General features: G+C 51.4%; 2 protein-coding genes across 5 annotated transcripts; both read left to right on the forward strand.

The window, feature by feature from the left end:
* The first annotated feature begins 6 nt into the window (after positions 1-6).
* Positions 7-6,077, forward strand: Znf324 (zinc finger protein 324). Of its 4 annotated transcripts, XM_050130940.1 has the most exons (5): positions 7-172; positions 502-685; positions 2,170-2,338; positions 2,727-2,849; positions 4,154-6,077. In XM_050130940.1, the coding sequence occupies exons 2-5, from the start codon at positions 602-604 to the stop codon at positions 5,569-5,571; spliced, it is 1,794 nt and encodes a 597-aa protein (XP_049986897.1). In that variant the 5' UTR covers positions 7-172; positions 502-601; the 3' UTR covers positions 5,572-6,077. The 4 variants fall into 4 exon arrangements, with proteins under 4 accessions (XP_049986897.1, XP_049986896.1, XP_049986898.1 ...); XM_050130939.1 differs by having other exon boundaries at positions 7-685; XM_050130941.1 differs by having other exon boundaries at positions 7-685; positions 2,170-2,296.
* A 273-nt stretch (positions 6,078-6,350) lies between these two features.
* Positions 6,351-14,697, forward strand: Znf446 (zinc finger protein 446). The gene is given in 7 exon segments (XM_050130945.1): positions 6,351-9,774; positions 9,777-9,967; positions 10,797-11,177; positions 11,250-11,451; positions 11,713-11,807; positions 13,572-13,656; positions 13,860-14,697. Coding segments are annotated over 7 exon segments (1,584 nt in total). The 5' UTR covers positions 6,351-9,710; the 3' UTR covers positions 14,426-14,697.
* The last annotated feature ends 881 nt before the right edge of the window (positions 14,698-15,578 follow it).

Below are 15,578 nucleotides of genomic sequence, written 5' to 3' on the forward strand. Positions count from 1 at the left end.
CCAGGGGACAGACCCTTTTGGTGCTCAGGTCCCATCGAAATCTGACGATGGTCGTCAATTTCTTTCAAGCACTCCGCCAGGGGAAAAGAGGCTTGGCCGTGGCCATGGTTACCGGGAAGGCACCGCCTGTCATTCAGGAAAGCCTGCAGGAACTACGTTTACCCGAGCAGCGGTAGTGTGCACTGGCCAACGCGAGCCGGGGAGGCGGGGCTTCCGGCGGTCTGGGTTGTCTGTTTGCAGACCGGCTTCGGGCCACAGGGGTGGTCGCGATTGGTGCGGGAGGAACCGGGCGGACTCTACCCTCGACAAGAGGTTCTTGGGAACTAAGACTAGGGCAAGTGAGGACGGTACTCGCAGCTGCCCGCTTCGGGCCGTGGCTCAGCACTCGTCGGCTCTGCAAGCCGGCGGCTCCTCCTCCGAGCCTCAGTTTCCCCCACTGATTTGTAGGTGACGGTTGAGACCTTTAGGGCCGTCCCCAGAGCCACGTATTCTCCATTTTAGCTGTAACCCTTCAGCAGTCCTCTGGACGTATAACGTCCTTGTCTAAACCGGGAAACTGAGGCCCCGGCGGGCTGCGCGAGGCCGTGGGCGGGGACGGGCTATGCCCAGGTCTTCTGCCCGCCGTGCCCCGCCCCCATTACAGATTCCGACGGCGGCGACCTGGCCACCAACAGATGCAGCGCTGGTGAGTTTAGGGACCCTTGCATGGACCCACCAGGCGTCCTGGCTTACCCTCTTGCAGTGCTGTGGGGAAGGAAGCAGTTTTTTTTTCTCAACATTGTAGCCCAGGTCGGTGAGGCTGACCGGTGTGGAAGCCTCGCTTATTATAGCCAAGAGGGTTAAGGACAGGAAGAAAGTTAAAAAGAAGAACCTACACGTCAAAAGCAAAAGGGAGACGTTTATAATTTGAAGGCAGTGTCTCTTCTTTTGAGGCTGACCTCAAGTTAGATATGTTGCCAAGAATGGTCTTGAACTTCTGGCCCTCCTGCCTCCACTTCCCAAGTTCTGGATTTGCAGGCATGCACCGTTTATATGTTCCTGGGGATGGAATTCAAGGCTTTGTGCATATCATGCAAATGCTACAAACTGAGCTACATTCCCAGACTGGAACTTAGCAATTTAGATGTGGAATGAACAGGGAAGGGAGGTCATGTGTTGAAATACCAGGCAGAGGAGTTGGGACTTTGTCCCAAAGGCATTGGAAGACATGGAGTGCTTTAAACATAGACTGGACAGTTTCCCAGTTAGAATTTTTAAAAAGAAAAAAAAAAGAATTTTTAAAAAGATTTTTTATTTCTAATTATGTGCACTTGTGTGTGGGTATGCACGTGAGTGTCAGTTCTTCTGGAGCATGGAACAGGCATTTGTGAAGAATGTGGATTCTGGGAGCTGAATTCATGTCCTCTGGGAAAACAGCAAACACTTTTTTTTTTCTTTTTGGTTTTTCAAGACTGGGTTTCTCTGTCGCTTTGAAGCCTGTCCTGAAACTAGCTTTTGTAGATGAGGCCAGCCTCTAACTCACAGAGATCCACTTGCCTCTACCTCCTGAATGTTGGGATTAAAGGCATGCATCATTACACCCAGCCCCTTAGTTAGGATATTAAAAGCATTCTATCTTTTTCTGAGGGTAGAACAGACATGGAGGAGGCACCACTATGTAGAACAAAGGCTATCATCCCCCAAAGTCCATGGGAATGATGGTGGGCCCTGGACCAGATTAGTAATAGTAGTGGTTAAAGTGGCTGAATTATGGTTAGACAAGCTGATTTGCGAGGTTTGAATGTGAACCAGTTTTGAGTAAAGAACTCTCCCAATGGTCAGCTTAAGCACCTGGGAGGATAGAACTACCGTAGATGTGGAAAAGACCAGCTCTGTAGACGAGGCTGGCCTCAAACTCAGAGATCCGCCTGCCTCTGCCTCCCAAGTGCTGGGATTAAAGGTGTTTGTCACCACCATCACTCAGCTATTGTGTGGAAATCACTCTGTAGACCAGGTTGGCCTTGAACTCACAGAGCTATGCCTGCCTCTGCCTCTTGAGCTAGTATAGTACTACAGGGAAGGACTATAAGTGTCTGAGAAGCATCAAGGAGAGACAGCCATTAGGACAAGGAGCTGGTTCCTGCCTCACACAGCCATAGCATAGACATGATCTTATTTTTGCTGTTGTAGGGCCTGATGGCCTTTGAGGATGTGGCTGTGTACTTCTCCCAGGAGGAGTGGATGTACCTGGATGCAGCCCAGAGGGCCCTGTACCGCCATGTAATGCTGGAAAACTTCGCACTTGTAGACTCCATAGGTAAAGTCCTGAATCCTCCATTGGAAGCAAAACTGGGACCAGGTATGGCAGCCAGGTTTGGGGGCCATTGCAACTGTCCCCTCTGCTCCTTAGCTGTCTATGAGTAGGGTCCGCTATCTATAGGCCATGTGAGGAAAGCTGGGGCCCTGAATACATGCAGTCTGATAAACACCGCCATCTCCTGTATCCCTGAGGTGCTCGCTGGCTACATTCTTCTCTCTGCCTGAGTTCTAACCCCTTCATTTGGAGCTGCTGACCCAGTGGTTCCTTATGGGAACTCTTGAGCTGGCCCTGTGATCCTCCTGTGTGGTGGCCTTTTGGGTACATAGATTACATGGTTGATATCCATGCCCTCCTTCATCCTGCTCTTCGATGGGGCTGGACTGTCCTGAGCTGGGGCTGGCCTCACATGCTCCTTCTCCCTTCATAGGACTCTCTGTCTCTCGGCCTCGTGTGATCATCCAGCTCCAGCGTGGCGAGGAACCCTGGGTTCCCAATAGGACAAATACAGGCCCAGGCACTCACAGGAGCACCCACAGGAGACCCAGCCTTGGTGAGTTGGGCTCCACCAAAGGTGAACTTGGGGCCAACATGGGATTCTCCTTTCTCCCCTTCCTGGTATCACAGACACCTTCCTTTCCTGTCTCCAACCTAGCTCCCTTCTCTTGCTGAATCCTTTTCTCACCCTGTGGCCTTTCCTGCCCTTAAAGGAGAAACTTAAAGGGCACAGGTGCTGCATCCATGCAGGAAATGACTCCTCCTGAGGCCCTCCCTCACCTGTGCTGTGGGGGTTGACTTTCCAGACTGACTGTCACATCTGTAGGGCCATTCCTTCTGCCCAGCTGTTGTTTGAACACTTCTGCTTGGGATGTTCATGGCATGGGACACAGCATCGGCCAGGACACTGCAGTGTGGTGTGGGGACAGTGCCAGGGAAAAGCGGTCAGCAAACAGTATTGATGAGTGGTGTATATCCTCAAGAGATGAGCAACAAGGAGAAAGCAGCTAGGAGTGTGTGCTTGGGAGAAAATGCCGTCCCCCCCCCAACCAGTGCAAAGTCTTGACCATGTGTCAGGTCCGGCCCAACCTGTTTGCATATTCCTGAAAAGGGGAGTGAGGATTGAGGGAAGAAATAGGCAAAAGACAGAAGATAGAGTCAGGAGTGCTTCCAGTGAGGCTCAAGTTTATTATTCATAGCCCTTCTAAATCCCAAACAAAAGGGGAGGGCAAAAGACTTCCCTCCCAATGATACAAGGAAAAAACAAGCGTAATTACCTCCTTAAATCTCAAAACACCTCATAACCATGTCCTAAATCAAACATCCTGTTGTCTGGTCTTTGAGTAGCGAGACATCCGGTAGCCACACCTTTGGCTGAGCGTTCAATTATTTGTCCTTCAGTAGCAAGAATAGGTTTGAACTCTGATGGACCCGTGTTGCCTACAACAGAGTTTCACAGTCTGAGGATAAACTCACAGAAAGAGTAGGAATCTGCAGTCCTCTGCGTGTACTGGGAGCTGGAACTGAATCCAGCAGCTAGGAGACCTGCAGAGGCTTTTCATCTGCATTTATAGTACATGAGACCACGGTCAAAGTGGGCTGGTATCTTAAAGGCTATTGACTGAAGGAGTTTGGATTCAAAACTGTGGACTCCTGACAACCATGGAGGGCCATTGCTGTCAGGAAGGCCAAGAGATGTCAGCTCTTCCCTACCAACTTCTGCCAGGACCAGCCTACACCTCTGCTTTTCTCTCTGCCCTTTTACACTTACTTCATAGGGTCCCCCTGACTGCCCAGGCACTCTGCCCTGGTCACTTCCTGGCCAGATGACACAGGTAACTATCTTTCCTCTGTCTTCAGGATCCAATCGCAATGCAAGGGATAGACACGCGTCTGGAAATGCAGCACTTCTAGGGGCCACTTGTGACAGTCCTGATGGAATACCCACTAGTGTCCTTCCCCCTGCTGGTTCCTGCACTGATGCAAAGATCCTGGAGGGACACCAGAGTGCCTCCCCATCTCCGCAGAGAAAACCCACAGGGGTATCTGTGATCTATTGGGAGCAGCTACTGCTAGGTTCCAGCAGCAACGAGGCAACTGTTAGCCTGCGATTGACTTCCCCAGTGGGGATTCCTGAAGAGGGTTCATCCAGAGTGAAGGGCTTGTCTGACCTCCTAACCCCAGAGAAGCAGCCACAAGGAGTTGTGCAGCAAAAGCCAGAGTTGCAGCTAACCCCAGGGAGAGTCTTCCCAAGTATCCCAGATCTCCATGGGGCTGAGGAGGAACGTGGAATGAGTGGGGCTTGGCTCGAATCTCAGAGAGACTCCAGTGTTCCAGAGCCCCCACTATGGGACAAGCTGGGGGAGGCCTTCCAGGCTGGCCCAGGACTTCTCTCTGGGGACAAACCTTTTGAATGCAGGGCATGCAACAAAGTGTTCGTGAAGAGTTCAGACCTCCTCAAGCACCTGCGCACGCACACGGGAGAGCGGCCTTATGAGTGCACCCAGTGCGGCAAGGCCTTCAGCCAGACATCACATCTGACTCAGCACCAGCGCATCCATAGCGGGGAAACGCCCTATGCATGCATGGTATGTAGCAAGGCCTTCCGACACAGCTCCTCATTGGTGCGCCATCAGCGCATCCACACGGACGAGAAGTCCTTCCATTGCAGTGAGTGTGGCAAGGCCTTCAGCCACGGCTCCAACCTCAGCCAGCACCGCAAGATCCACATGGGAGGGCGGCCTTATGCCTGTGCTCAGTGTGGCCGCCGCTTCTGCCGCAATTCGCATCTCATCCAGCATGAGCGCACACACACCGGGGAGAAGCCCTATGCTTGCTCCCTCTGCGGCGCAGCCTTTAGCCAGGGCTCCTCACTCTTCAAGCACCAGCGTGTGCACACCGGAGAGAAGCCTTTCTCATGCCCACAGTGTGGCCGTGCCTTCAGCCATAGCTCCAACCTCACACAGCATCAGCTGCTGCACACTGGCGAAAGGCCCTTCCGCTGCGGGGACTGCGGCAAGGCCTTTGCCAAAGGCGCAGTACTGCTCAGCCACCGGCGCATCCACACGGGTGAGAAGCCCTTTGTGTGCACGCAGTGTGGCCGCGCCTTCCGTGAGCGCCCAGCCCTCTTCCATCACCAGAGGATCCAAACTGGAGAGAAGGCCCTTCGGAGGCCCAGGGGCGGCATGCACTCCCAAGTCAGGTCTCTAGTGGCATCCTTAGATGGTACACCTCCCAAGACCACCCTGGACTCTGGCAGCAGTCCCAAAGCTAGCTGAGGCCTGAGGTCACAATTGTGCACTTCCCTGCCTTCTCTGAATACCTGTCACTCACTGTTGAAGAGCCTGTGTCCTCAGCAAACCCACTGAGAAGCCCTGTTATGTGAGACAGGTATGGGGAAGACTTGCCAGTTGGTACCATTTACACATGACAAGACCTGTTGTTAAGCCACAGTTCACACCTACACCCTGAAAGAAGCCATTCTGGAGAGGCATCCGGAGTATGCATGTGTCCCCTGGGACTGGTGGAGCAGACAAAGACTGCCCCCAGAATAGGTGGGTAACCCACAAACATTATCTTCATGTTGATGCCACTTCTGTATTTCCTAACTGTGGCTATGAAAACCAGGTGGTGGTGGTGAACACCTTTAATTCCAGCACTTGGGAGCCAGAGGCAGGTGGATCTCTGTGAGTTCGAGGCCAGCCTGGTCTACAAGAGCTAGTTCCAGGACAGGCTCCAAAGCTATAGAGAAACCCTGTCTCAAGAAAAAAGAAAAGAAAGAAAAAGAGGAAAGAGGAAAAGAGCAGGTGGTAGGTAGAGGGCTGAGGAATCTGCCTGCTCAAGCTAGCAGCTGGAGATGCACCCCCATCTGTGCAGTGCATACAGTTTCCTTGCTGCAAGCCTCAGGCAAATAAATGGTTTGTTTCTGAAGCTCGGCTTTCTCTGTGAAAACGAAGAGGGAAGATTTGGGTCAATGGAGGGCAGTATTAAAAAATACTGACTGCTCTTCCCGAGGTCCTGAGTTCAATTCCCAGTAACCACATAAGGGCTCACAACCATCTATAATGTATTTCGGTGCCCTCTTCTGGCATGCAGTGCAGGCAGAACACTGTATACATTTAAAAAAAAATAGCAACTGGATGTAGCAACACAAGCCTTTAAACCCGGTGCTTGGGAGGCAGAGGTAGGCATATCTCTGTGGTCAGCTTGGTCTACATAATGAGTTCCGGCCCCAAGCAGAGCTACATGGTGAGACTCCACATAAACAATAAGTAGACAAATAAATGGATGGATGGCGCTCTAACAGAATCCAAATAAAGTCCAGGTAGGCTCACTGCAAGGCATGAGTTAGGTGCTGCACAGTAAGCAGCTTTGTGACTGCTTCAAGGGAGAAAACTGAGGGACACAGAAGAAGTAGTGTGGCCTGGAGCACAGTACAGAACCAGGACTGAGTCTCACAACTGCTTCCCTGCAGTCTGCCAGGCTTGAAGGGCTGGCATAACCCACCAGTAGGAAACGGAGACAGGTAGGGTCTCAGCACTGTAAGCTGGAACAAGGATGCCGATTGCTCATCAGCATCCATTCCCGTTCTCACCCCAGCCTGCCATTGGTCATTACCAAAGCCCATGCTACATGAGCCTTTACACCTGAAGTGCGGTAACTTTAGAGGAAATACGATGGCACTGCTAATTTCTGCTGGGCTTGGCCATCATTTAGACACACACACACCTGCCCCTATTGTCCCCACCTTGGTTGGAAGGTAAAAAGCTGAGCTGGGAGGACTTGACATTTCCTATGAGTGGGTGAGATTCAGTTTGCTTCTTATGGCCTTCGTTAGACCAGGCCCCATTTGGACTTTAGGCCACACCACCAGGGAAATGGAGGCATGGTGGCGCTTACTTTTAATCCCAGCATACAGGAGGAAGAGTTACAGGCCAGCCCGGTCTACAGAGTGAGTTCAGGACAGCGGAGCTACTATGCAGAGAAACCCTGTCTCAAAACAAAACAAAGAACTAGGTTTGATGATGCATGCTTAGAATCTCCACCTCTGCAGTTCAAGGATAGTTTTAAGTCCTTTCTCTATAGCTTTGGAGCCTGTCCTGAAACTAACTCTTGTAGACAGAGATTTGACTGCCTCTGCTTCCCGAGTGCTGGAATTAAAGGTGTGCGTCACCACCGCCCGGCTGAGGCCCTATCTTAAGAAGAAAAAACTTAGCCAGGTGTTGGTGGTGCATGCCTTTAATACCAGCAGTCTGGAGGCAGAGGCAGATGCAAGGTCTACAGAATGAGTTCCAGGACAATCAAGGCTACAGAAAAATCCTGTCTCGAAAAACAAAAATTGAGATACCTTGACTTTTTTGTTTCTTTTTTTGTTTTGTTTTGTTTGAACTCACAGAAATCCACTGCCTCTGCCTCCCAAGGGCATGTGCCACCACCACCTGACTATCCTGACATTTTTAACATCTGTATGGACAGTAATAGTTGTTTTTAACCTTAAAACAATGCAGATAGTTTAAGTGGAGAACAACCTGCAATTGTCCACTGTACTTAAGACACCCCTGAGCCGGACGGTAGTGGCGCACGCCTTTAATCCCAGCAATCAGGAGGCAGAGGCAGGCGGATCTCTGTGAGTTCGAGGCCAGCCTGGTCTACAAGAACTAGTTCCAGGACAGGAACTAAAAGCTATGGAGAAACCCTGTCTTGAAAAAAAAAAAAAAAAAGACACACCTGTCCCACCCATTTGTCAATGAAATCTGTCCACTAAACCTCAATAGCCCATGCAGGGAGGGGTGCTGTGCAGAACCCAAATGCCCAAGGTCCTGTAGGGGCAAGTTCTCTGAGCTAGGCCTCCTGTGATACCCAGTGGGTATACTCAGCTCCTCTTAGATGGAGCTGTGTAATGCCAGGAGGGCTCAGAAACATTATGCTGTATAATTTTTTTGTGCCGTATAATTTTATTTCATTACTCTAAGGGCAAGGCCAGTAGGTGACCATAGGTGAGGTCTCTTACAGATTCTCTGGATCTAATTCTCACAACCAGCCAGTGGGGAAAGGCTGAGTTTTAAGGGGTTTCCCAGGAAGCTCTCCCCTGGAAACACCTTTGTTCTAGGGCTCACCTTCCTGGTTAGGTGGCTCCCAAGCCTTCACTGTGCTGCAAGGTAGACCTGGTTGAATCTTGTGGTATACCTGTTCCTCCTGAAACAACCACTGAGCTAGTCCCAACTCCATTACATATTATGGTTATATTGGGTTGACCAGTGTAATCATAACAAATTTTTTATTATTTATTTAACTTTATTTTATGGGCATTGGTGTGAAGGTGTCAGATCCTCTGGAACTGGATTTTCAGACAGTTGTGAGCTGCCATGTGGGTGCTGGGAATTGAACCCGGGTCCTTGGGAAGAGCAGTCAATGCTCTTAACCGGCGGGCCATCTCTCCAGCCCATAACAAATATTTTTTGAGGCAGGATCTAAATTCCCCAGGTTGGTCTCTCAGCTATCTTACAGCAGAGACCTCATCTCTCAAGGCAATCCAGCTGGTAAGCCGAGTTGACAAACTCCCCACACAACTGCTTGGGAGTTTCAGATGTTGTACGCCAGCAGCTGGCAGCCAAGGAGGGGGTTCCCAGGAATCAGCAGAAACTAAACACATCCAGTTCAGGACTGAATGATTATATCATAGTATATGGAAACAAAACTAACTCCACATACAATTCGATTTAAAAGCCGTTAACTGCTGCGTGTGGTAGCCCATGCCCTTAATCTCAGCAGACAGGAGGAAGAAGCTGGAGGATATCTGAGTGATCTCCAGGCCAGCCGTAGATAGTTGTTTTCTTTGGTCTGGTTTTGAGACCCTGTTCCCCCAAAACAAACATTTTTTTTAAATGTTTAAAATAATTTAAAAAGTTAAGCCATTAACTTATTTTTTTTTCATTAACTTATTTTTAAAAAGCTTTTTTCCCAAAAATTAATATAGGTCAATTTGTCTAACTGCAGCCTCCAAATTAAAGGTTGAGTGTGTCCCATTATCTCAGATAGAAACCTCCATCCTCATTTGGAGTACCGTTATCTAAGACTGTTAGTGAGAGGGTAATCACATGATTTACCTCCTCTGAACGCTTGCCCACCCCATGGGCCTATTGCCCCCACAATATCCCGGGAGCTTAAGGGGGTGTAACAGAGGCCATACTGGGTCCAACACTGTCTCCCCTGTCTCCCACCGGGATCGTGTGGAACAGCCACCTAGGCCTTCTACGCCCTAGGGCGACGCTTACAGTGTTGCTTTGGGAACAGCAAGGGCTGTGCACTGACTGTTACCTAGGCGACACACGGAGCAACGATACCTTCTGGAGCTGAGCGCCAGCTCTAATTGGTCGGGACACCTCACCAGCCAATAGAAACCAGGTCCGATGTGCACATGCGCAAGGAGGTTATCCCGCAGTCCGGTCCGCAGTGGGTGAGTCCTTCGGTTGGGGTGCAAAGGCAGAACGGTTGCCAAATCAAAATAGGGTACCCCAGGAACTCTGCGGCGGCACCGCGGGCTCAAGGACTGAAACGAGTCTCGCGGGTGAGAGGCCTTGGAAACGCGCTGTCGTGTTTGCTGAGGCTCACGGGAGACGTAGTCCGAGCGGAGGGGGCCGTGCCTGTGGGGCAGGCGCAGGATTGGCCAAACCGGTAGGGTAACGAGCAAGGAGGGGCGTTCTGTGAGTGGCGGTGGGACGTGCGGTGTCACTTCCCGGAAGTGCCCCGAGCTTCTTGGTGCGCCCGGACGCGTTAGAGGTGTGTGCACTCCTGGCCGGGAGGGCGCAGCTTCTCATGGCATCCCGAGCTCCAGGAGCGCCCCCCAGCCTTCGAACACAAAACACCGGGACCCTCCCTTTCCGACATCCCCAACTCTAAAGTTCTCCTGGACAGGACAGGTGCCCCAGGAGAGCCTGTTTCAATCCAGAACCTCTTAAGGACTGGGACGCAGGTTCCAGTTTGTGACTCCACACAATACAGGGCTGTTTGGTTTGTCTTTTGCTTGGGAATTTCACAGGCAACGTGAGGCATCCACAGTTAGGCTATGATCAGCGAGCAGTGTCACCATGCCTATATAGGCCCCCGAGAGTGCACCCAGGCTTTCAGCTCAGTCCCAGGTGATGTATTTGGACCTCAGAGCCAACTCTTCTGCCTTCTGCGTGAAGCCTCAGGTTACCCTGGATGACGGTCCTATCTGTGTCCTCCTGATGGTTTGTCTGCTGGGGGAGCCACCCTCGTGTTCCAGTAGTCCTCTGTTGTACCCAAATGTTTGAGCCGGCCATTTGCAGTGTCCTAGAATAGACACCTTCCACCCAGGCATTTACATCAAGGCATCCCCCAGGTATCAACTGCTATAAGCTCGCACCTCCCATGACCTTCCTTGAAGCACTCCTGGCCTCAGGGTTCTCTGTTCTGGCTTCCTGGAAGGGTCTGGTGTGTGTCTTTGGCCTTAGATGACACTCTCATTCCTCCTCTTCTGTAGGTCCCTCTTGTCAGCTCCCAAAGACCCTTCAAAACAAGAATGTCTTCTCCTCTGGGTCCCTCACACGGATCCCTCAGGGACTCCAACACCACCACTGAGGAGCCTGAGGCTGCACGACTCCGATTCCGGGGTTTCTGCTATGAGGAGGTAGAGGGGCCCCGAGAGGCGCTGTCCCGGCTTCGAGAGTTCTGTCACCAATGGCTGCACCCTGAGTCATGCTCTAAAGAGCAGATGATAGAGCTGCTGGTTTTGGAGCAGTTCCTTGGTGTGTTGCCCTCTGAGATCCAGGCCTGGGTGCGAGGGCAGCAGCCAAGAAGCCCTGAGGAGGCTGCAGCCCTGGTTGAGGAGCTGCAGCATGATCCTGGGCAGCTGCTGAGCTGGGTGAGTGTAATAACGTCAGCTTCTTAGCGGGATAGATTGGAGGTAGAGCCCCTGTGACATGCTTCTCTTCAGATCACAGCCCACATCCTGAAGCCAAAGGTGCTTCTTACAGTCCAGAAGACAAAGGAGTCTTCAGAGAGCCACCACCTCTCAGTAGCAACGGAGTCCTCTGAGGCAGGCCCTGCAGGGGCGGCACAGGATGCGGGGTTAGACAGAGCTACCCAGATCAATTGCGGTGTGAAGGAGGAAGCCAATGCTGATGGACAGGAGATGGGTGAGAGGATGCAGCATCAAAATTTCAAATCCCTGGGTGTGTGTGTTGCGGGGCGGGATAGCCTAAGAGAGGTTGTGTCAGGGTTGAGACTCCTGAAATAAGTCTGGATGTCCCTAGCTGCGATGGGGACCCTGGAGAAACTATATAGCTGGATTCCTATGGAGCAAGACGACAAGGCTGACCTCCCACTATGTCACGTGACAGAGGCAGGCCAAGGCCAATGCAGCTTGACACTCTTTCCCATCTGCCTGTCTTTCTCAGTATCCCCAAGCCCTCTCTTTCCAGCCCAGAAGCCTGAGGGACATCTTGGACACCAGGAACCAGCCTCCACAGCCTTCCATCCAGGAAGGATCCAGGTAAGCAGCCTCCAGCAGGAAAATCAGGCCATGGCTGTGGGAGGGGAAGTGTATTATGGTTGTGTTCTGCCCTGTGGTTTTGTAGGCTCCTCTGCCAGTGACTCTTGTGTCTTGTTTTGTTTTACTACTTCTGAGTAGTAAATACCTTCCCTCCTAGCAGGTCTTGAGAGCTGAAGACTAAACTGGTAGTCTCTCATTGGAAAAGATTTAGGCCTGAGGTTCATGCCTGGTCCAGAGTGGCCAGAACTGGTGGACAGGGCTTCCTTGCCTCCAGAGAAGCCAGTTACTGGAGAGGCTTGCAATACCCAGGGGCCATGGGCCAGCTGTTGTGTATGCAGGTGGAAAGGAGACTGCCACTGCAGGACTCCTGTATTCCTGAGAGCAGATCAAGACATTCTCCCTGAGCATGCCTCAAGTTCCTTCTACTGTTCTTCTCAAAGTTCAGTGACCTGGAACCTTAGTGCAAAGCCCCTGCCACCTGAGTGTGCATAGTTAATGTGGAGTGGGAGTAGGGATCTTGGCCTCTCCAGGTGCTTTCTGTTTCTGAGCCTCTCCACTTGGGTGGGAGCACCCTTCCTCAATAGGATGTCTAGTTAAGTTGTGCTTCAAGATTAAGAAACCCCTCTAGGATCCCTCTCTGGTGTCCTCACTTCCAGCCAGCATCACCTAGAGATGTACCTGTCTGTGGCATCCACTTCCTTTTCCTCCAGATTTGCTTTGGGGTTATTTTTTCCAACATACCAAAGACCTATATGGCAGATCTTAGGGCAGGGAAGAAGGTAGATCTTTTAGGCAAGGAATTCTTTGCTTGGGAAGGCTGTTATAGGTAAGCCCTCGTCCTGCCACTAAACTCACCCTCTTCAGACCTTGCCTAAACCAGCTGGCACAAAACTCCCGAGCCTTCTCTATCATGGTTGCCTCCTCAGGTCTTCAGGGTCCTGAAATTCCTCATTATCTTAACCTTGGTGTTTTCCTGCCCTAACCTTTTTGCTTTTGTTTTGTTACATTTATTTTGAGACAGCATCTCTCTACACAGCTCAGACTGTCCTAGAACTAGCCATGTAGACCAGACTGGCCTCAAACTCACAGAAATATGCCTGCCTCTGCCTCTGAGCACAGGGATCAAAGGTGTTCCCCGCCATGCCTGGCTCCTTGACCCTCTTTCTAAATAAAATAAAATAAAATAAAATAAAATAAAACAAAACAAATAAAGGTTTTTGGTAATGTAGCTCAGCTGGTAGAGTGGCTGCCTTGCATGCACAAAGTCCTAGGCTGTATTCCCAGCACTGCATAAACTGGGGATGGTACTGCTCACCCATAATCCCAGAGCTCAGGAGGTAGAGACAGGAAAGTCAGAAGTTTAAAGTCATCCTCAGCTACAGAGTGAGTTTGAGGCCAACCTGGGCTACTCAGACCCAGTCTCACACGTACACACCCCAATAAAGGCCAAAAGAAGAAATTTCTCACCCCAAGGAAGTTTCGGTTTTGTTAACCAGTCTTGACAGAAAGTGACTGAATCCTGGGCAGTCGCCTGGCCTCTCACTCTCCTTCCAGCACATCCTGCACACAGTTTAGTGACCTGTTGAAAACCCACCCACAATGTCTGGACATCACTGAGACAGGCCACTGAGAGATGAAAGCTGACCCAGTCTGACTTGGTCCTTAGCCTGCTGCAGTTGGAGATTAGGTAGCCTGTCACCTACTGAGTGATGGATAGAATGTGAGGCTGGGAGGGAGAGGCAGTGACTGGTTACATCCTTGCAGAAGGAGTGGGGCCTGTTGGACTCATCACAAAAAGAGCTGTGCTGGGGTGTGATGCTGGAGAAGTACGGCACAGTGGTGTCCCAGGGTGAGGTTCAATGGCTCTTTGCCCTGTCTTCCCTGCCCCATCCTCCGCGTGCTCCCCTGCATGCGCTAGGCCCCCACTGGGGCTCCAGGGTGCAGTGACCCAGCATCTGGTTGCATCTCTCCTCCCAGGAGGTACCCACCCCCATTCTTCTGTGCAAGTCCCCGTGTGACCAAGCCCCCAAATGAACGTTTTCCCCACCCCAGCAAGCCTGCCGCTGTTAGAGCCAGATGTGCAAATTCAGTCTGAGCTGAGGCCAGCTCATGCCGCAGGACCGGAGTCCCTCAGGAGCCATCTCCCAGAAGTAGGAGCCATTGCAGGTCCAGGGCTTGTTCAAGCCTGCACATCCTCTCCAAGTGATGAGACCCAGAGCCCTTGCAAGGACCCTTCAGCCTTATCTCCCTCACCACTGCTGGAAGCCCCTGCTAGGCCTGCACCTCGGAAGCTGTATACTTGTGAGCAGTGTGGCCTCAGCTTCGATTGGAAGTCTGTTTTCGTCATCCACCATCGCACACACCTGGGTGGGTCAGGCCTGGAAAGGCCACCACAGGTGCACCGGGAGCCAGCCATTGGGCACTCCACTGGCCTTCGGGGCTATGCATGCGTGGAGTGCGGGCGCAGCTTCAGCTGGAAGTCACAGATGGTCATCCACCGCAAGAGTCATGCAGGCCGGGCTGGAGAGATGGCTCAGAGGTTAAGAGCATTGCCTGCTCTTCCAAAGGTCCTGAGTTCAATTCCCAGCAACCACATGGTGGCTCACAACCATCTGTAATGAGGTCTGGTGCCCTCTGCTGGCCTGCAGGCATACACACAGACAGAATATTGTGTACATGATAAATAAATAAATAATTAAACAAATAAATAAATAAAAAGAGTCATGCAGGCCAGCGGCGCCATTCCTGCCGGGACTGTGGGTGCAGTTTTGACTGGAAGTTTCAGCTGATCATTCATAGGTCCCAAGGTGAGTCTGCTCCTAATGCGGCACTCCAGGCATCTCCTCCAGCCAAGAGAAGGGCTCTGGGGCACCCCAAGTGAGTCAGGAACCCCAAGAAGATCCCCTGTCCAACGCCAGACCACCCAGTATGAGAAGAAGCTGTTCACTTTCTGTCCCTGCTTTATGGAGCCAGGTCAGACGGTACTAATCCACGGCTGGGGTCCTGGGGTCCGGCTTCGTAATTCTCAGAAATTGCCTTAAGTTCCTCCTTGCAGTGACCAGGAGAAAGAAGTCTCTGTGGAAGGTACAGAAAACCACAGCTGCCTTTTCATCCTCTTGCATGTGACCCTCAACTAACGTGCCAGGTTTTTAATGTAAGTTATGTCTATAACTAGAATTTCTGAGGAAGAATTTTTTTTTTTTTTTTTTTTTTTTTTTTTTGGTTTTTCGAGACAGGGTTTCTCTGTGGCTTTGGACCCTGTCCCGGAACTAGCTCTGTAGACCAGGCTGGTCTCGGACTCCCAGAGATCCGCCTGCCTCTGCCTCCCGAGTGCTGGGATTAAAGGCTTTGAGGAAGAATTCTTCCAGTTTCCACTGATCAAAAGAACAGCCCTGTGTCTGGCTGACGAGCCACGGGAACCACAGGGCAGCTGAGCCCAGACACTTCAATTAGCCACTTCGCTCCAGCCTGCCTAGTTGCCTGACCCCACGCACTGCTCGCCACCTCCCTGGTCTTTGAATTCCTGAACCTGGACTTGGATGAACAATAAGGGACTTTCCTTGGGGAATGTGAGAGGACGTGAGTAGCTTCTGAGAAGTTAGACAATACATGGTTGCCTCAGGCCATGCATGCCCCTAGGTCAGGCCTACACCCACACGACCTGGCAGTTCATCATTAAACTGGAGGGCAAAGAACAGCTCCCTGCTGCCCGGAGAACTGTGACCCTCCGGACAGTCACTCATGATTTGTCCGTGCATGGTGTCCTATTAA

Source organism: Alexandromys fortis, unplaced genomic scaffold, assembly GCF_014885135.2.
Source record: "Alexandromys fortis isolate MF-2015 unplaced genomic scaffold, M_Fortis_MF-2015_v1.1 scaffold_339, whole genome shotgun sequence".
Classification (NCBI taxonomy): domain Eukaryota; kingdom Metazoa; phylum Chordata; class Mammalia; order Rodentia; family Cricetidae; genus Alexandromys; species Alexandromys fortis.

Excerpts from the sequence above, each read along its gene's own strand:
- Znf324 (XM_050130939.1), top strand. The coding sequence starts at position 602 with ATGCCCAGGTCTTCTGCCCGCCGTGCCCCGCCCCCATTACAGATTCCG. Across the intron at positions 2,339-2,726 it reads GGAAGCAAAACTGGGACCAG|GACTCTCTGTCTCTCGGCCT; the intron begins GTATGGCAGCCA and ends CTCCCTTCATAG. Across the intron at positions 2,850-4,153 it reads CCACAGGAGACCCAGCCTTG|GATCCAATCGCAATGCAAGG; the intron begins GTGAGTTGGGCT and ends CTCTGTCTTCAG.